The sequence below is a fragment of the Mytilus edulis genome, chromosome 1 (genome assembly GCF_963676685.1).
Source record: "Mytilus edulis chromosome 1, xbMytEdul2.2, whole genome shotgun sequence".
Taxonomy (NCBI): domain Eukaryota; kingdom Metazoa; phylum Mollusca; class Bivalvia; order Mytilida; family Mytilidae; genus Mytilus; species Mytilus edulis.
The window spans coordinates 50,432,584-50,458,914 of NC_092344.1; the positions used below are offsets into that span (position 1 = coordinate 50,432,584).

General features: G+C 32.6%; 1 protein-coding gene across 1 annotated transcript in view; it reads right to left on the reverse strand.

Annotated features, from left to right (window-relative positions):
• Positions 1-26,331, reverse strand: part of LOC139521033 (putative inhibitor of apoptosis) — a 125,664-nt gene that overhangs the window by 79,776 nt on the left and 19,557 nt on the right. Inside the window, exons 3-5 of the mRNA XM_071314252.1 lie at positions 17,469-17,595; positions 16,364-16,527; positions 13,769-13,820 (exon numbers count right to left, since the gene is read on the reverse strand). Coding sequence (XP_071170353.1) covers positions 13,769-13,820; positions 16,364-16,527; positions 17,469-17,595 — 343 coding nt within the window. The remainder of the gene's footprint in view (positions 1-13,768; positions 13,821-16,363; positions 16,528-17,468; positions 17,596-26,331) is intronic.

The following is a 26,331-nucleotide window of genomic DNA, read 5'->3' on the forward strand; positions in this document are numbered from 1 at the left end:
TAACATGCTTACAGGTAACATTGCTAAGGGAGAAACTGTTGTAAATGCCCAAATCTTGCGAAAGATAACTCTTATCCTACTAATTTGTCCTTTGGTTAAACCATTGACTGAAAAAATGTAGCATTTCCTTTTGGTGAAAATATTTATTATTAAACCAACTTACACCTCCTAAATCATTAAAAAATGTTTGTATGTATCAAAATGCAATAAAAAGTGATAATATCAGATTATTACATGGCATTTTTCATATCGCATGTATTATCAGCCCTAGGTTCAATATCAGCCCAAGAGCAGCATGGCTCAAGGGCTGATATTGACCGAGGGCTGATAATACATGCGATATGAAAAACGACATGTTAAGATCTTTTTATCATATGCTTCAACAGAAGAGAACAATAACAAATTCATATATTGATCCTTTTACGTGGTTCCAGAAGTTTAAAGAGTAAAAAAGTTCACGGCCGTCGGGACAAAAATTTGATACATTCAATATGAAATTTTTCTATCATATGCCTCAACAGAGAGAGAACTTTTTTTTTTTAATATGGACGAATAAACAACAAAATAATTCAACAATATACATAATGATCATTGTTTGGAAAAGTCAACTTTTTAAAGAAACTTTCTAAATTATGTTTCAGAAAAACTTAAAAAATGCATTTATCAAATAATTGTTTTTTTGTTTTTTTTTATTTTTTGTTTTTTTATTATTTTAAACAATATACTTTCCAGTATTCAAATAATTGTTTTGTACACTACTTTGTAATGTTTTTCACTGAAATCGTAGCATTGAGGTGTATTTTCCGGAATGAACCGAGTATTACTGGAATGCCATGTGATAACGTTACGGAAAGGCATATGATAACAATCGAAGCATGTGATAAACTTTTCATATCAGCCCGCTAAGCACCAACTCGAAAAATGTGGAATTTACGTCAATTTAATGCTATTATCATACGGTAAAATCTATATGTTATTTAGTCTAAGTATATGATAAATCATAACAAATGATATGAATAATAGTCCTATTTCAAGTCTGAAAGGATTTATAGTAAAAATAACAGTTATAATTCTGGCTATCTCCATGGATTTAAGAAAACATTAACTAAAGGATGTTTTTATAACATTTCATGTAATACTGTAAACTGTATATTGTGTATCACAAAATATTCATATCTAACATATACAAGTGTTATTTTGATATATTTTCATGTCTGTGACTTAAAAAGACCCAATAACATAGTTTTGCATGTTTTTTGGATAATGACCGATATAAAGAAATCGAGAACCTTGCAAGTTTTTGTTAACTAATACAAGATGTGTTCTCATAATATGGGAACACATTTTACTGCAAAAAAATGTCATCAGCAGTGCAATCTCTCATCATACAGAACAAAAGAGGGAATAAAGATAACATAGAGACATTCAAACTCGTACACAGAAAATAAACTGACAACGCCATGGCTAAATATGAAAAAAACAACCAGACAAACAATAGTACGAAAGACAACATTGAAAAATAAAGACTAAGTAACACGAACCCCACACAAAACTGGGAGTAATCTCAAGGATTTGATAAAGAAATCCACATGTAGCACACTTTGTGTTGCTCATGTTAGTACAAACCCGGTAGTAAGTCAAATTAGATAGGTTACATTTGTGAAATGGAATTGGACTGTAGTTACAACATAAGGAACATATTCAATATCATCTGAGAAACAGGTAAAATCAAAGTGATGGAAATCACTCATGGAAAGATTAGAAGAGTAGTTTGAATTATTTCATATTAAGGTATGGTGGAGAAAAATGAACATTTATAAAGCACTATTGCTGAAAATTGCATTTACAGCAGGTCTTTAGAAGGAAACTTGCTTTTCCAGTATGAGGATGAAATGAGCTCAATTAAATACTATGGGTCTCTTAATTTTGCACTATTTTATTTAAACTGCAGTTTATATCTTATCGAAATTATGTTGCCAGTTCTGAACATGTTTCAAAAAACAAAAAGTGCAAAAATTCTTCTAGTAAATGTTACCAACTATCCTTGTAAGACATAAATCTGGACCAACAGCTTAAAACTTTAAAGTGTCAACAAAAAAAACTTGAAAAATGTTGTTTTGGGGTATTTTGTAAGTTGAAACAGAGGTTATATGGCATTAAAAATTAAAAGTTTTAGAGTGCCTATTGATCAATTTTTAAAGTATTTTTCAACACAGGGCATTGAAAAACTTATCTTATTGAAATGTGGATTCTTTCTTGATTGCAAAAATATATATTCACTTCTAAAATAGACTTAATGATTGATGGAAAATAAACTACGGTAATAAACAATGGTTTGTTATAATTAAAAGTTTTAAAATTTTTAAACTGTTTCAAGCCAATTCCTGATAAAAAAAATTGTACTAATTTAATTGTTGATTAATTACAGGTGAATATTATTGGAAATTTATCAAGTAAATTATAGGCCTTACTTAAATACCTTTCATTTACTCATATTTATATTCATATTTCATTTTCTTTTTAAGATCTTGTTAATCCATTAATCATTTATCTTTCAGATATAATTTACAGAATCACTTTATGTAATGTAGATCAAAAGTAATTGGCAATGAATAAATCTATCATCCTTATAAATACCAAACATCTAATATACACATTTGTGTATTCAATTATGAGGTCAAATACTTGTGTATTAAGAATTATATGTATGTTGAGTGTTCTGTATAATTATGTAAGACTGAGGTTGATGGGTAATGTGGTCAATTTGATTGGCAGTTTAGGAGGTGGGGCATTGTAATTTAAGGTCCACCTTGTCTCTGATTGTTTACTGATAATGACAGTTGTCAATCATACTAGTTGAATCAATACCCAGTTACCTAATCAAAATGTCAAAATCAACACACCTTAATGACATACATTTTTGTAATGACATACATTTTTGAATTAACTGCTCCAATAATATACCCAGTTTTTTTCAGTTTATATGTGTAGTATGTGCACATACATGAGAACCATAGGGAACTATATTTCAGTGTGAATACATTTAGTAACAGTAGCTAACCTGTTCTGTTGTTAGGGAGGCCGGTGCCTAAGTAAAGATTTAGAACAAGTTCTAATCTTTCCAAAAAACTCGTAATGGCATCCATTAAATTTACGAAGGGATGATTTCAACTTCACAATTTGGAACTCTTGGTTTATTAGTTTTCTTGTGAACACCCTCCCAATAACGTTCACGTAATCAAAGAGCTAAATAGCTCTGAGGGGAAAGACGGCCCTAATGTTTCTTTTCAATTTTTTTTTTTGGGGGGGGGGGGGGGGGGGGTATCTTTTGATAGTCTTCATATAAAGAATGAAAAAAATAACAGCTAGAACAGAAAGGTTGACAATATTGAAATCAATTGTTGTTTAATGTAATTTCCTTTCCTTAGTTTAGGATTCAATTTGGACCAATGGAAGAGATCTTCTAAATCTAAACATTTGATTAAAGTTGATAGTTTATTATTTAAAATTCAACTGAATTCTGTCATTTAACAACAACTACAATATTTTTGGAAATCTAAATTGTGTTCCACTGAACTGCAGGCTAGGGCTATTTTCCATTTTTTGTGACAGTACTCTAAGATTTTAAAGTTTTTTCATAAGATAGTTTGGACTGAAAAATCTATTCAGTTTAAAATTTCCATTGATAAAGTTCCCAGTTACAACTCTCATCACAGGGATACAGGTACTAATAAAAAAACAATATGATTGATGTAAACTGTGTGAAGCTTGTTTCCAAATCCTACATTTTGAAATATTTCTAAATTTCATGAATAAATAGGTACACACAACAAAATGCAACATTTTTAATTTAATTCAATTTATTTGTACCATTACAATGATTATGTAGGTACACAAAAATTTAGTTTAAATGGAAGACTACTAATCATATATCAAATGAAATGTCACATTTTAAGTGTCCAGATACATTAAATTTTATTTTAGTGGATAATTACTAATCAATTGAGGTGCTCCTGAATTGGAGGAAGATTCTCAAAACAGAATTTTACAGAAAAAAATTTTAAAAATCGTTTCTCTCCCCTATCTCATGTATCCCCACGATCTTTGTTTACTTTGAAAGTTGTTCACCTACAAATTAAAGTATTGCATGTTGATGTTTGAATCATCTACAGCAAACATTACTATGTTTAAATTTAATTAGTGCACGATCTCTAAGAATGATTTAAATAACCAGAGAAGGATATACCTGCTTCTGCGTAGTGTGGCATTCCAACAATTACGTCACTATAAAATACACGGTGGGTTGGATATATTTAGAATATCTCGTCATACTGATTTTTCCGGATTGTAAAAGAAACGTAAATAGTGTAAAGGAGAGCTCAAGATACTATAATTTCGCGAGAAATAGAAGGGAAATGCGTGAAAAAAGTGTTTAAAGTCAAACTATTCATTTGTGTGTCTCCCTCTCATCAATTTCAGTAAGATTTGTTGGGGGGTTTTCCACACTATAAAAACAAAATGAATGATGTGAGGGAATGTCACTCTGGTCAACCCTATAGGGGATTGACGGCTTGAAGCGGTCTTTCCCCAAAAACTATGGTCTCTGACACAATCAAAACTGTAAAAAGTGTACTTTTACCATAAAGAGGGACTATTATTTCCAAACATTATTAATTCCATCCACCTATACTGTACGCGAACCTAAAGATCCAAAACTGATTTACACAAAAAAACTGTTACCACAAAGATATATATGTCTCGCTTTTTTGCTATTTTGATTATGCAAATGTTGAAATCAAAATAGCAATACTTTAACATCTTACACAAGTTATGCAAATATTCAAAGTCAATGAACCATGACTGAGTTACAATATCCATGTAAATGAGATGTGCCAATGCTAATACAACTGCATACCAAATACCATTGAATTATTATAAGTCGTTCCCAAACCTAAATACAAACATTAACTTGCAAACTATGTAAAAGTTTCAAAGTAATGAACTATGCAGAGGGGATGGGGCTATATAATCTCCATGGAAACAATACATGCAAATGCCAATAAATTTGCATACCAAATATCATTGAATTAACATTAACAGTTCATCTTACACTGATCTTATCACAAACTAATATATATAAACTAAGATAAAGATTAGTTTCAAAGTCATTAGACTGTGACTGAGGGGCGAGGCCAAATATTCTCCATGGAATGAGATGTTCCATTGCTTATACAACTGAATACAATTAACATTGGCCTACCACTAATGGTTCCCCTTGTCTTACAGTACCACAAACTAATACTTGATAACTTAGAAAAATTTCAAAGTCAATAGACAATGACTAAGAGGGCAGAGCCAAATTATATCCGTGGAAATGCGATATGCCAATGCTTATACAACTGCATACCAAATATTATTGACCTGCCACTAATGGATCCCCTTAAACTGACCTAATCACAAACTAAACATTGTTGACGCCGCCGACGCGGGAAACAGCATACCTATGTCTTGCTTTTTGACTCCGTCAAGGCGAGACAAAGACTGAGAACTATCAAAATGTAAATTGATAGAATCATTTTCACAACGTTTTGGACAACCATAATACTTCTGTTGTTTATAATACTGAATCATTTACCTTAAAGTTTAACTTGTTTGTCTTTGGCTATAGATAACAGTGAGCTTAAGCTCATTTAGTCTCCTAGAGGCCTTCCAGTGGGGATTTAGATAGAATAAATAAGAGTTAAATAAGTACATGAAGGTGAACGAGACGAAAAAAAGAAAGTTTAAGTATTCAATATTTAAATCAATATACAAGGTTCAGTCCTCTGCTAGTTATTCGTATTATTTTATTAGGCGTTAAGAACTGTTTGCGACCCCACAGTTTAAATGTCCTTAACACGTAAGATATGACAACTGGGCATTAAAAACAAACACCTCAAATCTGACCCAGTCAATTGATAACCTTACCACGTCAAAATGTTCTTGTCCACGCTGTTATGAAAATGATTCTAATACACTCAAAAATTGGTGAGTTTCAGTTTATAACATCAATAGTTAAATTGTCCGATCGGTGAAAATTTTTCTCTACAAAAAAAAGACTTTATTATGGTTGAAACTTTGATTTAAATGAATAAACTTCAATTGAACAGTCATGAAACATTTTCCTCTGGACATCAGACAATTAAATCACTAACATGCAGGTGAAAATAGCCAATGTATGTACTGCTATATAATTAAGCGATAATAGATGTAATTGCATATTTATAAAACAAAATGTTTTTTTTCTGTTTATTTTTATTTTTATTTGTATTCTTTGTTGCATCTTCAAAAACACAATCAAACTTTGTCACAGGAATTTGTTTTGTTTGGTTTACCACTGTCTCAAAATGTATTAGCTTTAAATAATTAACTATTTGAATTATGTACATACATTGTTGCATAAAGAAAAACTGAACTAATGTTCTTCCAAAAATAGATCAAAACATCTCTGTACACTTAACCAATCACCTCACATACAATCATTTAAGCAGTAAGGCTTAATTGGAGCCTTCACTTTCTTATTTCACTTATTTAGTTATTCCACAAAACTTCACAAAGTACATTTAGTTTGACAAAATGTTCCCTACTCTGCGGCTTAACCATTCTTTATTTTGTTTGAGTAAAAACATCCAACTATTTTCGCTAATACATATTTACCAACCAACCTTGATAAATTGCATTACCTGTTCCTAGTCATTCAATGAATTAGGTCAAGTGATTTTTAATAGATTCTACATATTTAAAATGCAAGTAGGAAAAGAATTCTTCCGACTGGCAGTAAACCATAGATACCAAAGTTGCAAAAGTTGGACTTCCTTTTGATTGTGCATGGTGTATAATTTTTAACAAATGTCAGAGTACTGACGTTATATCCGATGCCTCATGTAGAGAGTGTCATGCTCTCTTCTGCAGGTTCAGAACCATTTAAACGACTCTTTGAGGGGCCATCAATGGCCTTTTGTTTGAATCTGTAGCAGGGCAAATGTCTGTCCCTTTTCGATATACTTTCATTGTCAGACCAAGTTTCATTGACCTTTTCTTCATCCGGGATTGCAACAATTACAGATCCTACTTATTGTAAATATTGTTGAATAGTTCACATCCTGAACATGCTTGTAATATTTGCCACTGGACATTAAGCAAAATTATATTATTGCAAGTACTTTAAATGTTCTCATTGTTAAGAGAACTCTCAGAAGGATTAGTTTTAACTAATGGGATTAACCTCTTGAAAAAAAAGATTATCTATTTAGAGTATTAGTCACTGTCGGACTATTGGGGTGTCAGACTAATGGGGTGTCAGAATAATGGGGCTGCCCCGTTCATTTCAATGAATTGCCATGACTATGCATTTCATTCAATGTAATTAGATAAGATGTATAACTGAAGAAAGTGAAGATATAAATTAGAAACTATTATTAAGTATAGTTTTAACATATACTAGGCAAAAAAAGAAACGTTAATTGCTTATAAGATCATTTAAATTTTTTATAACAAAAATTGATAACAATAATTTAATGGAATAGTAAGCTAACATGATTTTGAAGAGAACAACAACAAGTTTTTTTATTGAAAACAATATTGCACATTTTTGGACAATTTTAACAGGGCGAGTACAGATACCTTGTATGACAACCTCTTGCATTTATGACCACCTGACACCTCCGTCGCATGGAATCAATAAGATGTCGAATAAAATCTTGAGAGATGTTGTTCAATTCCCTGAAAAGTGCTGTTCGGAGCTGGGCTAGCGTTTCCGGTGGATTTTGGCTATTTCTGATAAGTCGTCCAAGTTCGTCCCAAAGATGTTCAATTGGTGATAAATCTGGAGACATTGCTGGCCAAGGCATCACACAAGTATGGTTATTCTCCAAATAGGTCATCAAAATGTGTGCCTCGTGACAACAGGCGTTGTCCTGCTGAAAAACGTGGTTAAAACGATGTCTTCGGAAAACAGGAGAACAACTGGAACCAGAATTTCGTCCCATTAAAATTGAGAATGGAAATGGGGAATGTGTCAAAGCGACAACAACCCGACCATAGAGCAGACAACAGCCGAAGGCCACCAATGGGTCTTCAATGTAGCGAGAATTCCAGCATCCGTAGGTGTCCTTCAGCTGGCCCCTAAAATATGTATACTAGTACAGTGATAATGGACGTCATACTAAACTCCGAATTATACACAAGAAACTAAAATTAACAAGAGGCTGTCACAACGACAGCCAACCGGATTTATTAACATTTATTTGTGTCCTGGCAATATCACAAGAACCATTACTGATGAATGGTGAAAGTGAAAATCGTCAATATCAAATTTGACCTCCATTTTGTCATCAGTATCAACATATTAAAATTTGAAAAGCTTAGATTGAATGGTTCATGAGTAAATGCAACAACGTGAATGGAAACACCATTTTACGATCTTTCAAGAACCATAACTCCTGAACAGTAAAAGTCAAAATCGTCATTATTGAACTTGACCTCCATTTTGTCATCAGTAACAACATATAAAAATTTCAAAAACTTTGGTTGAATGGTTCATGAGAAAATGCACGGACACGACTAGAAACACCATTTTTCAATCTTTCAAGAACCATAACTCCTGAACAGTAAAAGTCAAAATCGTCATTATAGAACTTGACCTCCATTTTGTCATCAGATCATGTGTAAATGCACGGACACGACTGGAAACACCATTTTTCAATCTTTCAAGAACCATAACTCCTGAACGGTAAAAGTCAAAATCGTCATTATTGAACTTGACCTCCATTTTGTCATCAGTAACAACATATTAAAAATTGGGAAGCTTTGGTAGAACAGTTCATGTGTAAATGCACGGACACGACTGGAAACACCATTTTTCAATCTTCCAAGAACCATAACTCCTGAATGGTAGAAGTCAAAATCGTCATTATTGACCTTGACCTCCATTTTGTCATCAGTAACAACATATTAAAATTTGGGAAGCTTTGGTAGAACAGTTCATGTGTAAATGCACGGACACGACTGGAAACACCATTTTTCAATCTTTCAAGAACCATAACTCCTGATCGGTATAAGTCAAAATCGCCATTATTGAACTTGACCTTCATTTAGTTGTCAGTAACAACATATTAAAATTTTAAAAGCTTTGGTTGAACGGTTCATGAGTTAATGCACGGACAACATTTGATTGCCGCCCGCCCGACCGACCGCCCGGCTGCCCGCCCGCCGAACATCCCCAAATCAATAACCGACATTTTTGTCACAAAAATACGGTTAAAAATCATACAAGACTAACAAATGCCAGAAGCTCCTGACTTGGGACAGGCGCAGAATTGCGGCAGGGTTAAACATGTTTATGAGATCTCAACCCTCCCCTATACCTCTAGCCAATGTAGAAAAGTAAACGCATAACAATACGCACATTAAAATTCAGTTCAAGAGAAGTCCGAGTCCGATGTCAAAAGTTGTAACAAAAGAAAATAAATAAAATGACAATAATACATAAAAAACATCAGACTACTAGCAGTTAACTGTCATGCCAGCTCCAGACCTCAATTAAACTGATTGAAAGATTATGTCTTCATCATATGAATATCAGGCACAATCCCTTCCGTTAGGGGTTTTGTATCATACTATCATAAAATATATGAGAAGAACATAACCCATGTCATGCCAATAACTGTTTTTAAAAAAAATAAATGTGTTTAGTTCCGATGCAAAGACCCTATAAGTGAATCAATATTAAAGCCAAAATATGCAATCTTTAATGACCTGACAACAGTATCGTAACTATATCCCTTCTTAATGTGTCTGTTTAAAGGTTACCTTGTTGCATTTAGGTAACCAACGATGATTTTGAGCTCGGTGCATTCCTGGTAAGTAATTCTGCCCCACACCATGATTCCGCCACCACCAAACCAATCTGTTTCCTGCACGCACGCATTGCGTCTCCGGTAGACCCTGGCTCTGCCGTCCCTAAATTTCAAGTTGAATTTAGATTCATCAGTAAAAAGAACCTGTCTCCATCTTTTCCTATTCCATCGAATCCGTACCTTGTCCATTGAAGTCGTGCCATCCTGTGACGCTGCGTAAGGATAGGTCCCATCAATGGACGACGAGCTCTAAGACCAACTTGACGCAATCGGTTACAAACTGTTTGAGTAGATATTCTGTTGTTATGTCTTCCGTGGGTTTGTCGTGCAGTTTGTGATGCGTTTACAAATCGATTCCGGAGATGAATAATGCGGATGTGTCTGTCTTGACGTAACGTAGTTTCACGTGGCCTGCCACTACGGGGGCAACATTTGTTGTGCCAGTATCTCTAAGACGAGTCTTAAGCCTTTCAATAGTCATTCTAGAGACATTAAAATGATTTGCAGCCTGCACTTGAGTAATTCCTGCTGCCAACATCCCAATAGCTTGTTCTCTCAGACGGGCATTGTTTAACGTGTAACTTTTTCAATTTTTTAAACCGACCTTTTGTTAACAATCTTGTTCGACACTATAAATGACGAAGAGGACAACTTGATCCCAACTCTATACAGGTAAATTTTTGAAAAAATGGTTATTTGTTTGAAATCAGAAAATAATGTCACGTCATTTCCGATATTTTCATAAATGATTACTTTTGATAGATAAATCATTCAGGTTACTAGTTTTAATCATTAAACTTATGTGATATTTTCAAATTAAAAACCAATGTAACGGTTTTTTTTTTGCCTTGTATATTTAATATAAAAGAGGCATTATATTCTTAATGTTGTTGACATGTCACTGGTTGTTCCCAATAGTATACCAATATTTGTATAAATGATCATGAAAAATTGAAAGTTAACCTTAATATATTGAAACCAGATGCTCCGCAGGGCGTAGCTTTATACGACCGCAGAGGTTGAACCCTGAACGGTTGGGGCAAGTATGGACACAACATTCAAGCTGGATTCAGCTCTAAATTTGGATTGTGATTAAATAGTTGACACAGCATAGGTTTCTGACACAGAATGAATGTGTTCTAATGAACTTAAAATTTTTGTTTTCTCTTAGAGCAATTCACTATGCTGTTGAATATTAATCCTCTCAAAAAAATGTTTGAAGAAATTTTCTTTTTTATTTATGAAATTTCAAATGAGAAAAATTGAACCCAATTTTTTTAATCACATCCCCCTTTCCCTTATTCCAAAACTAATCTCAATTAAAATTTCTAATGGAGTTTGCAACAATAACTACTCATTTAAATACATCATAAAATATTAAGATGTAAAAAAACTGCTTGTTATCACTGAATGGTAAAGATTATTTTAATTTATCAGTTGGTAGTAAAAAGTGAATATACATTGTATATTGTATATAACAAAGATTTAAGTTGATTCTGGACAAATAAAGATAACTCCAATTAAAAAAAAATCTTGCTATTGCACAATATTTTGCAATTAGATATTTCTTGCTTACTATTCTGGACAAAGAAAGATAACTCTAATAAAAAAAAAAATTGCTATTTCACAATATTGTGCAATTAGATATTTCTTGCCATTGCGCAATACTGTGCAATTGAAAAGACTTGCTATTGCACAATACTTAATATAATAATTTTAGATCCTGATTTGGACCAACTTGAAAACTGGGCCCATAATAAAAAATCTAAGTACATTTTTGGATTCAGCATATCAAAGAACCCCAAGATTTCAATTTTTGTTAAAATCAGACTTAGTTTAATTTTGGACCCTTTGGACTTTAGTGTAGACCAATTTGAAAACAGGACCAAAAATGAAGAATCTACATACACAGTTAGATTTGGTATATCAAAGAACCCCATTTATTCAATTTTTGATGAAATCAAACAAAGTTTAATTTTGGACCCCGATTTGGACCAACTTGAAAACTGGGCCAATAATCAAGAATCTAAGTACATTTTTAGATTCACCATATCAAAGAACCTAACTGATTCATTTTTTGTCAAAATCAAACTAAGTTTAATTTTGGACCCTTTGGACCTTAATGTAGACCAATTTGAAAACGGGACCAAAAGTTAAGAATCTACATACACAGTCATGACAGTTAGATTCGGCATATCAAAGAACCCCAATTATTCAATTTTGATGAAATCAAACAAAGTTTAATTTTGGACCCTTTGGGCCCCTTATTATGTTGGGACCAAAACTCCCAAAATCAATACCAACCTTCCTTTTATGGTCATAAACCTTGTGTTAAAATTTCATAGATTTCTATTTACTTATACTAACGTTATGGTGCGAAAATCAAGAAAAATGCTTATTTGGGTCCCTTTTTGGCCCCTAATTCCTAAACTGTTGGGACCTAAACTCCCAAAATCAATACCAACCTTCCTTTTGTAGTCATTAACATTGTGTTTAAATTTCATTGATTTCTATATACTTAAACTAAAGTTATTGTGCGAAAACCAAGAATAATGCTTATTTGGGCCCTTTTTTGGCCCCTTATTCCTAAACTGTTGTAACCAAAACTCCCAAAATCAATCCCAACCGTTCTTTTGTGGTCATAAACCTTGTGTTAAAATTTCATAGATTTCTATTAACTTAAACTAAAGTTATAGTGCGAAAACCAAGAAAATGCTTATTTGGGCCCTTTTTTGGCCCCTAATTCCTAAACTGTTGTAACCAAAACTCCCAAAATCAATCCCAACCGTTCTTTTGTGGTCATAAACCTTGTGTTAAAATTTCATAGATTTCTATTAACTTAAACTAAAGTTATAGTGCGAAAACCAAGAAAATGCTTATTTGGGCCCTTTTTGGCCCCTAATTCCTAAAATGTTGGGACCAAAACTCCCAAAATCAATACCAACCTTCCTTTTGTGGTCATAAACCTTGTGTTAAAATTTCATAGATTTCCATTCACTTTTACTAAAGTTAGAGTGCGAAAACTAAAAGTATTCGGAAGACGACGACGACGCAGACGACGACGCAGACGACGACGCCAACGTGATAGCAATATACGAGGAAAATTTTTTCAAATTTTGCGGGGTTATAAAAATTAATTTGATCACAAGCATTGTGACAAATGTTGTTTACGCGTTTTTTGTTATCTTTACACAACTTTTGTTAATTAAATATTCCGTTAGCAGTGGGTTCTGACAATATCAGTTACATTTGTAATATGACCATAGACATATTTTTTACATTTATGATTATCATTCAAGTTATTCGTCCACTAGTTACGACTTCTTCTTTTGGAGTTACAATGATCTTCCGTAAATTTTGGTTATTGTTTCAGTAACAAAGTCACATATAATATTAAGAAAACACACATACAACAATACCGTATATATCAACCTAGCGGCTGTGTAATTCTTTAAAACAACAAGTGTACTCGCAGAAATTACAAAAAGACGATTTTACCTGCTTTGGACTCCACCGTATGTTGGGATCACCGTAGCTGCAGATACAATGATCAGTTTAACACCAGTGATTGTTGCTCTTTGTTGAAGATTTGATTGCATACAAGTGACACCAGGAACAGAATTGTGTTTTCTGCTAGTACTCTTCCAGCAGTATACCAGACTTTTTTGTATTAGCTTTCCATTGGTTGTTATGGAAAGCCCATAAGAAGATGACACACAAGTATTTACTCAGCCTAGTAACATACTGCCAAAAAGGTCTTTTGCAAATATGGATAAGGTAATGTACTAAAATGTCACCTTACCGTAAAATCAATCTAAGACATACATAGAATGAACTTTTGATAAAATAAAAAAATATTTTAAAGAACTAACCTTCTGCTTCTTCTGATTCCCTCATGAGTGCATCTACATTTGGTGCACTTGCCTAAAATGTAATAATATCATAACTTATATTTGCAATCAGAAAAAAATAAATGTAATTCTATAACATATTTGATTATGGACTCCTTAACAAAACATTTTATGATGATTGTATGTTGCAAAACAATTTTAAGTTACATAGCTCATTGGTCTGATTGTTTCTCTTAAAGTTTAAAAAGAATTTCCAGGATGATAAATATGAAATAGCTATCAAATAAACTACTCTTGGAATTCTTTTAAACTAATAGTGGCTTGAAGTAAGCAATGAAACTTGTTTTTTACATCTAAAATTGAAATGACAAAATATTGCAAATTCCCCATGGATCAACATGTTACATACAGTGTATGTATACCTGCTGACCCAAAAATCAATATCAGTTTTGAGGCCTTTTCCAAATATGTTTTGTAAAGGATAGAAATATGGTTCAAAAGATATCATATATGAATTATCAAGAGAGGGTGGCTATATTATCTTCATTGAAATTATACTTGCAAATACCAATAAATATGCATACCAAATATCATTGACATAATATTAGAAGTTCATCTTAAACTGATTTAATCACAAACTAATACAGTCGGAAACCAGGTTGAAATAGAACAAAAGAATCGAAGCTCTTTGTTAGAGAAGGCGATAAATGTTTACTGTATTGTTTACTATAGTGACAAAATTTTAAAAAGTTAATAGAAACAAACAAAATTGCAATTTTCTTCTCAATTACGAAGTGTTTTATTTTAAAAACATCATTTGCATAAGTTTTCAATTTATCTAGTACATAGTTAAGCAGAACAATTAGATATCAAGTCGACGACATGGGTATCTTTCAAGTTGGATGAAGAAAATGCATAACCTCCGATTTTTATGAAAAAAATACCACGGACGGAAAACATATCAATCTATTAGTTCAGTAATTTTCGTGTCTGCCCTTCCATTATGTGACTGAAGAAAAAATTCCAAAAAATGGGTAACAATTGAATCGAAAAGAGAAAATCGAGTGCACCTTTTTATGTTAGGGCGTGTTTGAGTTGAGTATTTTGTCTTGATATCGTACAAAATAAGAATATTTCATACATCGTCTCGCTTCAGATTCTATCATTTTTATATATTAAAGCTACAGGTTGACTTTATAACACAAAAAAATCACAGTACTAAAAGATGAAATATATGGGTCAAGTGAAATACCTATCTAATGAGTCACAAAAACAGAGAAGGTGTGTTCGAATAGCTATTTTTTTACTGAAAGTACTTGCCGACAGTCTTTCAAGTTGGATGATGAAAATGCATATCTTCGAAAAATTCTAATTTTTTGTGTGTGATTACTAGGGTTTATAGTCTTCATACACTAAACAAATCTAGTCTGCCCTTCCACGAAATAATTAATTAGAATTTTTTAAAATGTTTATGAATTTTCGAAAATTCCACCTGACAACCGATCAGACAATAGTTTTAAGTTGAATCAATGCAGACAAGATTATTAACTGATGCTCATTAGCTAGTTGATACATTTGTCTTTTAAAATACAACTGACATATAAGGATCGTAATGGTGCAATGTGGATAAATTTATCGGTTTCCAAGAGCAATATTGGTAGCGCGTCATCCCTACAATGGCTTCCATTTCTACGATTGTGAAAATGAACTGGCGTAATGGGGAGATAATTTTGACGAAGTAGACTCCTGACTGAATACATGTAATCTAAGCATAAATTTTAAAGTCGATAGACTATGATTAAGGGGGCGGGGCCAAAGATTCTCCATGGAATAAGATGTTCTAATGCTTGTTCAACTGAGTACCAATTAACATTAGCCACCACTAATGGTTCCCCTTGAACTTACCTAATCACAAACTCATACATGTTCACTAAACAAAATTTTCAAAGTTAATAGACCATGACTAAGGTGGCTGAGACAAATAATCTCCATGGAAATGAGATATGAAAATTAATGCTTAAACAACTGCATACTAAATATCATTGACCCTTCCACTAGTGCTTCCCCATAAACTGACCTAAACACAAACTAATACATGTAAAATAAGCAAATCTTTCACAGTCAATACACCATAAATGAGGGGGAAGGGCCAAATATTCTCCATGGAGGAAATAAGCTAATTCTTATACAACTGCATACCAAATGTGATTGACCTACCACATGTGGTTCACCATAAACTTATCCTAATCACAAACTAATACATTCAGTAGATGAAGCCTACACTGGAAACAGAATACCTATGTCTTGCTTTTTGACTCCATAAAGGCTAGACAAAAACTATTTTGTTAAAGATAGTATGGATAAAAAGATTATTTCACAATACTGATGTTAATGTCCAGACATCATTCATCATTATATTAATGTATATAGTTTACACTTTTTGTATATTATATAGAAATAAAATGATTTAGCAACTTTTTTAAATCAGTTGATGAACAATTGAGTTCAATATGTTCATATCCTCATGCTTTGATATCATTACTTAATTCTCTCAATTCAAATTTTTTATTTGTCATTCAATGCTCATCAAAACATCTAATTACTCATGTCACTTACTACAAATCTTTCTCGGATATCACTTGTGACTACCTTTTCTTTCGTTTTTAAAACAAATTTACAAGATGGAAAATAATAGGCATGTTGTTCCCATGGATTGTCTCCAATTTCCCAGTGTTGTAGACCCCCATCACAGTAAAAGCATCTACATTCATCACCACGCCCTGAAACATAAATAAATAAATGAAGAATGTGTCCATTGGACAACAAAATGACAACCAAATTTCAACTTGATCTATGATTGGATTATTTTCATTGGACGCTGACAAATACTTTTAAGGGTTAGATTCCACGTTCTACCAGACCGTAACTAAGGAAGCCACCATTTTGAATTCAGATTTTTTTTGGGTATGTGAATTTTCAAAAGATAAGCAGGAAAGTCACATTTTGAGCATCAAAAATCTTCTTTTTGTTATTATTGAAACCATTATGAAGCCTACGAAAAGTATAAATAGGTCTTGTATTTTTTGTTTGAGTATTCACATGACATCACATAGTTGAGATGCTAAAGACGATGCAACAGTTTCGCAGATTTATTAATTAATGACATTTTTTAGCCAAAATTTTTATAAAATGGAATTTTTTTTTAATGTTTGGCATAAGAATGGAGATTATTGTATTGTATTTTAAGCTTGGCATTTGTAAAACTTGATTTTACTGTCGCAAATATCAGTTAACGAAGGCCAAACTTAAGATACAATACAGTTATCTCCTAAATTACCATTTTTTTTCCATTTATAAAGAGACATAACTCAAGAACTGTGAAAGTGACGTCATCCTAAATTCAAACTTGATCTGTCTTTTTTGGTAATAATATATTAGCATGGTGTTCACGTTTGTATAATGTCATATTGCTTCTGTCGTAAATTATTGCCATCAATTCCTTGATCATGTTAAACCTTTCTAAACTAAACTATGGGTAAACAAAAGGTTTATACAAAGATAGGTTATGAGATATTCTTTCTATTCAACCAAGTTTAAATTTCAGTGCAAAAAAAAATGTGCATACATCCATGTCATTTTGTCTCTGGTTAACAGTGGTCTCATTGGAAAACATACCACATCTCTTTGTTTTAATATTGGTTGACTTCATAAAAACCCTTACCAGTGTAAAAGAAGCCAGCTTTAGCTATATCTATTGATGTAGGTCTAACAATATTGTTAGGCCAATTGCTGAATGTTTTTAGTCTGTCTCCTTCGTCTTTTAGATTAGGGAACTTAGGATTGTAACTCTGAAACAAAAAAACGTTTATAAAAAGATAAAATGCAATGTATTAAAAATTTTATTTTGACAAAATTGTTTTTACAAATGCTTTTACTTCATATTTCCTATAACATGTATAATGCCATTTTCATAAATATACATACTAAATTCATTTTTTTGATTTTTTAATAAACTCTGTCATAAAAAGTTACAATATATGCTACATTTGTGGTAAGGCTGTGACTTGGAAGACCAGGGCAGTATGTTGTGATAATTGCGATAAATGGTACCACAAACAATACCAACATATCCACACAGGTGTATTCAGATTCATGAATGCTAGTAATGTGTCCTTGGAATGTATCAATTGTGGATGCCAAAATTTTCAACTGCTTTATTTAACTCCACCTATAACATTGAAACAGAAAATCAGTTCTCAAACTTAACCACAACCTCTCTGGTCAGTAGCCCTGATGTCCCAGTAGCCACTTCATCACCAAAATTGAATGACAAAAATCAAAACATTCCATCTAAACCAACCTCGTCTAAATTTAAAAGACAAATTAGAGTGGTAAACATTAACTTTCAGTCTATCTGTAATAAAAAAAAAACAGAACTTGAAGAAATTATTAACTCTGCAAAACCTGATATAATCATAGGTACTGAAACTTGATTAAATCCAAATATACCATCAAATGAACTCTTTCCACCAAACCTTTACAATGTGTACCGAGAAGATCGAACACAAAACTACAAAGGAAAAAGTTATTGCAGAGTATTAATCATGTTAATTGCTATCACCAAAGAGTTTATAAGCTCCAAATTAGATGAATTCCAAACAGATTGTGAAAATGTATGGGCGGAAATAAACATCTCAGACACCAAAACGATCATTGTCGGATGTTATTACCGACCCCCATCAGATGACGGAACATCTCTTGAAAAATTAAATAGTTCTTTAACAAAAATCAAAAACATCTCAAATTTTAACATATGGCTTGGAGGAGACTTTAACTTAGGCCATATTGATTGGTCAGTTCCATCTATGATTGCTGGAAAACCAGAACAAAAATTACACCAACAACTCCTAGACATAGCTTTTGACCATAATTTACAATAAATGGTAGACACAGAAACACGCAAAGACAGAACCCTAGATCTGTTCTTCACTAATAATCCATCTAGTGTAAATAAAATGACAACTTTACCACCAATTGGAAAGGCAGACCATGATATAGTGTACCTTGAAATTGACACATGGCTGAAAAGGGTACGGGAACTACCTAGAAAAATCATGAAATTTAATAAGGCAAATTGGGAGAACATAAAAGCTGATCTTACTGTATTGTTAACATCAATACAAGAACCAGATGCTCCGCAGGGCGCAGCTTTATACGACCGCAGAGGTTGAACCCTGAACGGTTGAACCCTGAACGGTTGGGGCAAGTATGGACACAACATTCAAGCTGGATTCAGCTCTAAATTTGGATTGTGATTAAATAGTTGACACAGCATAGGTTTCTGACACAGAATGAATGTGGTCTAATGAACTTAAAATACTTTTTTTTTCCTTTGAGCAATTCACTATGCTGTTGAATATCAATCCTCTCAAAAAAATGTTTGAAGAAATTTTCTTTTTATTTATGAAATCTGAAATGAGAAAAGTTTACCCCCCCCCCCATTTTTTTTCTCACATCCCCCTTTCCCTTTGTTATCACTGAATAGTAAAGATTGTTTTAATTTATCAGTTGGTAGTAAAAGTGAATATACATTGTGTATTGTATAAAACAATGATTTAAGTTGATTCAACTACTATTCTGGACAAAGAAAGATAACTCCAATCAATTGAAAATTTCTTGCTATTGCACAATATTGTGCAATTAGATATTTCTTGCTATTGCGCAATACTGTGCAATTGAAAATATTTGCTATTGCACAATACTGTGCAATTGAAGATTTCTTGCTATTGCGTAATACTGTGCAATTGAAAATTTCTTGCTATTGCACAATACTGTGCAATTGAAGATTTCTTGCTATTGCTGAATACTGTGCAATTGAAAATTTCTTGCTATTGCACAATACTTAATATAATAATTTCGGATCCTGATTTGAACCAACTTGAAAACTGGGCCCATAATCAAAAATCTAAGTACATGATTAAATTCAGCATATCAAAAAAGCCAAAGAATTCAATTTTTATTAAAATCAAACTTAGTTTAATTTTGGACCCTTTGGTATTTAATGTAGACCAATTTGAAAAAGGGACTAAAAATTAAGAATCTACACACACAGTTAGATTTGGCATATCAAAGAACCCCAATTATTCAATTTTTGATGAAATCAAACAAAGTTTAATTTTGGACCCCGATTTGGACCAACTTGAACAGGGCCAATAATCAAAAATCTAAGTACATTTTTAGATTCAGCATATCAAAGAACCCCAAGGATTCAATTTTTGTTAAAATCAAACTAAGTTTAATTTTGGACCCTTTGGACCTTAATGTAGACCAATTGGAAAACGGGACCAAAAATTAATAATCTACATACACAGTTAGATCCGGCATATCAAAGAACCCCAATTACTCAATTTTTGATGAAATCAAACAAAGTTCAATTTTGGACCCTTTGGGCCCTTTATTCCTAAAAACCTGTTGGGACCAAAACTCCCAAAATCAAACCCAACCTTCTTTTTATGGTCATAAACCTTGTGTTTAAATTTCAAAGATTTCTATTTACTTATACTAAAGTTATGGTGCGAAAACCAAGAATAATGCTTACTTGGGCCCCTTTTTGGTCCCTAATTCCTAAACTGTTCAGACCTTAACTCCCAAAATCAATCCCAACCTTCCTTTTGTGGTCATAAACCTTGTGTTTAAATTTCATTGATTTCTATTCACTTATACTAAAGTTATTGTGCGAAAACCAAGAATAATGCTTATTTGGGCCCTTTTTTGGCCCCTAATTCCTAAACTGTTTGAACTAAAACTCCCAAAATCAATCCCAACCTTCCTTTTGTGGTCATAAACCTTGTGTCAAAATTTCATAGATTTCTATTTACTTAAACTAAAGTTATAGTGCGAAAACCAAGAAAATGCTTATTTGGGCCCTTTTTGGCCCCTAATTCCTAAAATTTTGGGACCAAAACTCCCAAAATCAATCCCAACCTTCCTTTTGTGGTTATAAACCTTGTGTTAAAATTTCATAGATTTGTATTCACTTTTACTAAAGTTAGAGTGCGAAAACTAAAAGTATTCGGACGACGACGCCAACGTGATAGCAATATACGACGAAAAATTAAAAAATTTTGCGGTCGTATAAAAATACAAACACAGTAATGTAAATGAATTGTGGGAAAATTTTAAGATAGACCTCATAAAATCTAAATAAATAAATGTACAACACAAATTGATAACTTACAAACATAGATTACCTTGGGTAACAGACAAACTGCGTAGGCTTATCAATAAGAAAAACAAAGCTTATCAAAAAAGAAGAAAGATCCAGAAAAATAAAAAAAGTACAAATAGTACAAAAAGAATTACGAACAGAATATTGGAAATATATTGAAAAAATTATCTGTGACATACCAATAGACGACCCTGGTCAATATGAAACATCAAAATCAAAACCAAAAAATCTGTTCAGCTATATCAAAAGCACACGTCAGATAACACTGGTGTTGCACCTTTGAAAAAAGACGGCAAACTAGTCACAGGCACTGAGGAAAAAGCGAACATTTTAAATCAACAGTATTTACAGATGAAACAGATGATAACATCCCAGACAAAGGTACAAGTCCCCACCCGAAAATGCCAAAAATTACAATCACTGAAGCAGGTATTACTAAATAACTGTCAAACATAAATCCACATAAAGCTTGCGGCCCGGACAATATCAATGGCAGAGTCCTTAAAGAACTAAAGGAAAAAATCTCACCAATTCTTACTCTGGCCTTTGTTAGTCTTGTATTATTTTAATTTTAGTTTCTTGTGTACAATTTGGAAATTAGTATGGCGTTCATTATCACTGGACTAGTATATATTTGTTTAGGGGCCAGCTGAAGGACGCCTCTGGGTGCGGGAATTTCTCGCTACATTGAAGACCTGTTGGTGACCCTCTGCTGTTGTTTTTTATTTGGTCGGGTTGTTGTCTCTTTGACACATTCCCCATTTCCATTCTCAATTTTATTGATATTTAAAAAGTCACTTGAAACTGGAGAAACACATAAGGAATGAAAACATGTAGCCCCAGCTTTCAAAAAGGGGGGAAATACAAACCCGTAAACTACAGGCCAATATCTTTAACCTGCATATGTTGCAAGGTCATGGAGCACATCATTACAAGTAGCATCATGTCTCATCTTGAAAAACATCATATATTATACGATCTTCAGCACAGCTTCAGAAAATCAAGCTCGTGTGAAACACAATTAATAGACTTCATTCAAGAACTAGAAAAATCAAATAATAGAAACACAGAAATTGACTAAATCATAATGGACTTCGCTAAAGCGTTCGACAAAGTTTCACATCGTCACCTCCTTTACAAACTCAAATTCTATGATATTGAAAATAACACACTAAATTGGATTCAGGCATTTTTACAGGACAGAACACAAACAGTAGTCGTTTATGGCATTTCCTCCACCTCAGTACCCGTAACATCTAGTGTACCACAAGGAACAGTATTGGGCCCAATACTGTTTCTCATCTATTTAAATGACTTACCGGAACAACTACAACTACAACACAGAAAGCTCAGACTCTTTGCTGATGACAGCATAATTTACAGGGAAATAAAATCACAAGATGATTGTCATAAGCTACAACTTGACCTAGACTCAGCAGCTCGATTGGAGTCAGATTGGCTTATGGCATTTCACCCTGATAAATGTACCAACCTTTCTACCTCTCAAAAGAAAAATAACTACCGCATAATTACATCCTCCACAATCAAATCCGCGAATCAGTTACATCCGCAAAATATCTAGGCATTACCTTACAATTAAATCTGAAGTGGAACAAACATATAGACAACATAGTATCAAATGGGAACAGATCACTTGGTTTTTTAAAAAGAAATTTAAAAGTTACAAACACAGAAACAAAATCAAGAGCATATCAGGCACTAGTAAGACCCAAACTGGAATATAGTTGTAGTGTCTGGGACCCCGATATGAAAGAAAAAACAGATGAAATTAGAAAAAGTACAGAGATGAGCTGCTCGTTATGTACACAACAACTACGATTACACGAGCAGTGTCACAAACATGTTAAATCAGTTGAAATGGCCACCACTAGCTGAGAGACGCTTAAAAACAGACTTATTTTATTTTATAAAGTGATACATTGTCGTGTAGCCATTCCATCGCATATTCTTGAACAAACATACAGCAGAACAAGACAAGATCATACTCAGACATACAGAATAATCCAAACTTCCAAGGACACATACAAATGGTCATACTTCCCGTGAACAATTATTCAATGGAATTTACTACCACAAACTGTAATTGAAACCACCACTGTTGACAGCTTTTGAGATCGACTAACACCAGCTGTTCTCTCTAGCTTCAAATAAACAAATTCAAACATAACATGCACATATATTTTTAATCACAATCTGTATATACAAACACTCTAATTGTTATAATTTATTTTTATGAATTTTGTATAAAGTTTTGTCAATCACGCATGCACAACAACGTGTATTTTTCAATATTGAAGCCTTGTTGATCTTAAAGAAGAAAAAAATAAGATATATCTGCTATGTAGTACAGCTAAGACAGTACTGAGGACTTCTAATCAATAATGATCAAAGTATTTGTGTCATTTGAAATTCCTATTTTGACATACTGTCACCTGTTAAATTTAGTTTTCCAGAGACGAAAATTATAATTTTTTAGTTTAATAACACTACAGAAATTTAGTATAATGCATTTGTTACTTTAAGTACAATCTGTGGTAGAATAGATTTAGTTTATAGCTAATATAGCATTGTGAGTTTCTTTCACTTCAACAATTCAACTAAATGGGGAATATGTCGATGGGATACAGATGATCAGGAGTCGAAATTAGCGCTGGTCCAAGACCAGAAGAATTTGCATTGGACCAGTAAATTTAGTCAGCTGCTGCTCCTTTGGACCAGTAGAAATTTGTCAAACAAATCACTGATTGCATGGCAATCTTGTTTTGTTTACAAAAAAAATTAATGACCTGTGAAATCAATTACACAGTACTGGGCGGTACTAAGTATTACAATTGATCAAGTTAATTAATATCGTGGGTGAGCCTCCTTTACAACAACACAGAATGTAGAAATATTTGGAAGGAGTTAAACCGCCGGACAAAAAAATTAAAATATGTGACACACAAAAAGAAGATCGAAATGAATATTTTGATATCAACGATTTAAGGAAACATAAATATAAAAAAATCCTGGGAAAAAGATCGCTAATGGTTAAATTATCTAGTTAATCCCAATGTTATTGAATTATTGGATTTGTATAGGCACTGCCTTTGTCCAATCCCTTTGTTTAAATGTACATTTGATGTTTGAACAATAAAATATTTTGAATTGAAAAAGTTATTGAATTGTATAACATATGAAATTTGCAGTGTCAACCCAAGATAAAAAATGTATTTTTCAAACGGGATCTTCAAATTTTAAGTTAGATTCTGTCCTTTGAGTCTTGTTAATGAACAATCAGAACAGCACAAAAAATCTACGGGAATAAAGGAGAAGAATTTTAGCACATGATGAATCAAAGGCAGGGAAAATCATTCAAACTGTAAACTTTTAATCAGGATCGGCAATTTTTCTTGTCAAACTTATGTAAAAGAAAGCAGGAGGAACATTCATGCCATGTTTGGTTCCATTCCATTCAGTGGTTCTATATAAGAAGTTCAAAATGTTAAAAGTTAACTACAATGACGACATACGACAGAAGCCAATTTGCATCGTTGCGATGAAATGAGAATAGCTCACTTGGCCCTCACGAAGCCAATTTGTATCGTTGAGATGTGATGAGAAAAGCTCACTTGGACCTTCTACCACATAACAACTGTGACATCTACCTTCATAACAAACAAGACTTTAAAAAATAGTTATAAAGAAATTTTGATGTTGTCATTATAAGTTTGAGTTATTTCCCTTTGAACAGAAATATGGTTTTACATAGGACTTTAACATTATATGTGATATAATTGTCATGGAGTGTTATTTGGCTTATATTTTTGATAGAAGGATTTTGTATAAAAATATGTTTCATCTTTTATGTTTGGATTTTGTAAATTTTTAATTAAATTGTTAAATAAATTTTTACCTTATGATATGTCACAGTTTGATCAAAAAAATTTGTTTTGAAATCTTAATTAAGAAATAATTGATGCAAGCTATACTTTATAGTAGTAACATGGGTAGGCATCATATTCGTGATTATTTTTGACCGAGCTATAGTGAGGGCTAAAATAACATGCATATAATGCCTATCGATGTTACAACTACAATTAAGTATAGCTTGCATCAATTATTTTGATTCTGATTAGGACAATTAAGGTAATTTCTCTGTCCGATGTGTATAAGTGTAGAGCCATTGTAGCCTAATCAATTTAGCTCTAAAATCACTCAACCTCCAACTAATTGCAACACAAGCTTTTTTTTTAGTGCAAATCATAATATAAACTTGTACTAACAACATACTAAAACTATATACATTGATATAATTTGCGGAAAAGTTTTTTTTAGGTGAAATATGTGGTTTTTAGAGAAAAAATGCTGAAAACTGGAAAAGAAGAAAAATATTATTTATTGTTGGTTTTTTTAGACCTAAAGCTTGTGGAAGACAGGAAACCTTATCTTAATAGACTATTATGTAGTCCTTTAGCTATTATCATTCATATTGAGGCAATTTTGAGGAGAAATGAGTGATTTTTAGTGAAAAAAACATGGAAAACTGGAAATGTAGAAAATCTCTGTTGTTAATGGCTAATATTTTTGAAGTTTGATCTATATAGAAAAAAGAACATACTATTTTATGTTTATTTTGTGAAGTCATTTAGTTATCAATATTAATCATGTTAATTTTTGGGTAATTTAGTTGAATATATGTTTTGAGACAGAAAACCCAATAACTGGAAATAAAAAGTCTTGGTTATTGGTGGGTAAAGGGGGGGGGGGATCTGCAAAAAGAAAAATAATTGCCATTTCACGATGAACGAACAATTAAAAATTTCTTGCACGTTGATCTTTTTATCGATTTCACGAAACACGGTGAATAACGAACCTTTTTCACGGCTGCACGTGAAATAAAAATGGCAAAACACGTTGCACGAAAATAACCCTTTCCCACCCTCCTTTTAAGGATAACAAAATACAATATTAAAAGGCAAGATAATTGCACATTACGTGTGGTGTTAAAGAATCCAGTTTTAAGTGCAAAGCCTTCCGGATATAGTTGAATTGGGATATAAATAGAAAATACTATCTGTCTCAGGTCCATTTAAAATATACCGCGGTATTCGACAACGGTGTCCGATTTCTGCGTTACTGTTTGTTACAACTGTTGAATTAATGGCCATAAGATTAAGAAAAAATAAAGAACTTAAGGGAATAACAATAAAATTAGACGGACAATCTTGTAATTTAAAAATCTGTCAATTAGCAGACGACATAACATTATTTCTTCAGTCTCGTAAAGATATAAGTCTAGCTCTCAGTATAATAGAGACATTTGGAAGTCTATCAGGGCTGAAACTTAATAGGA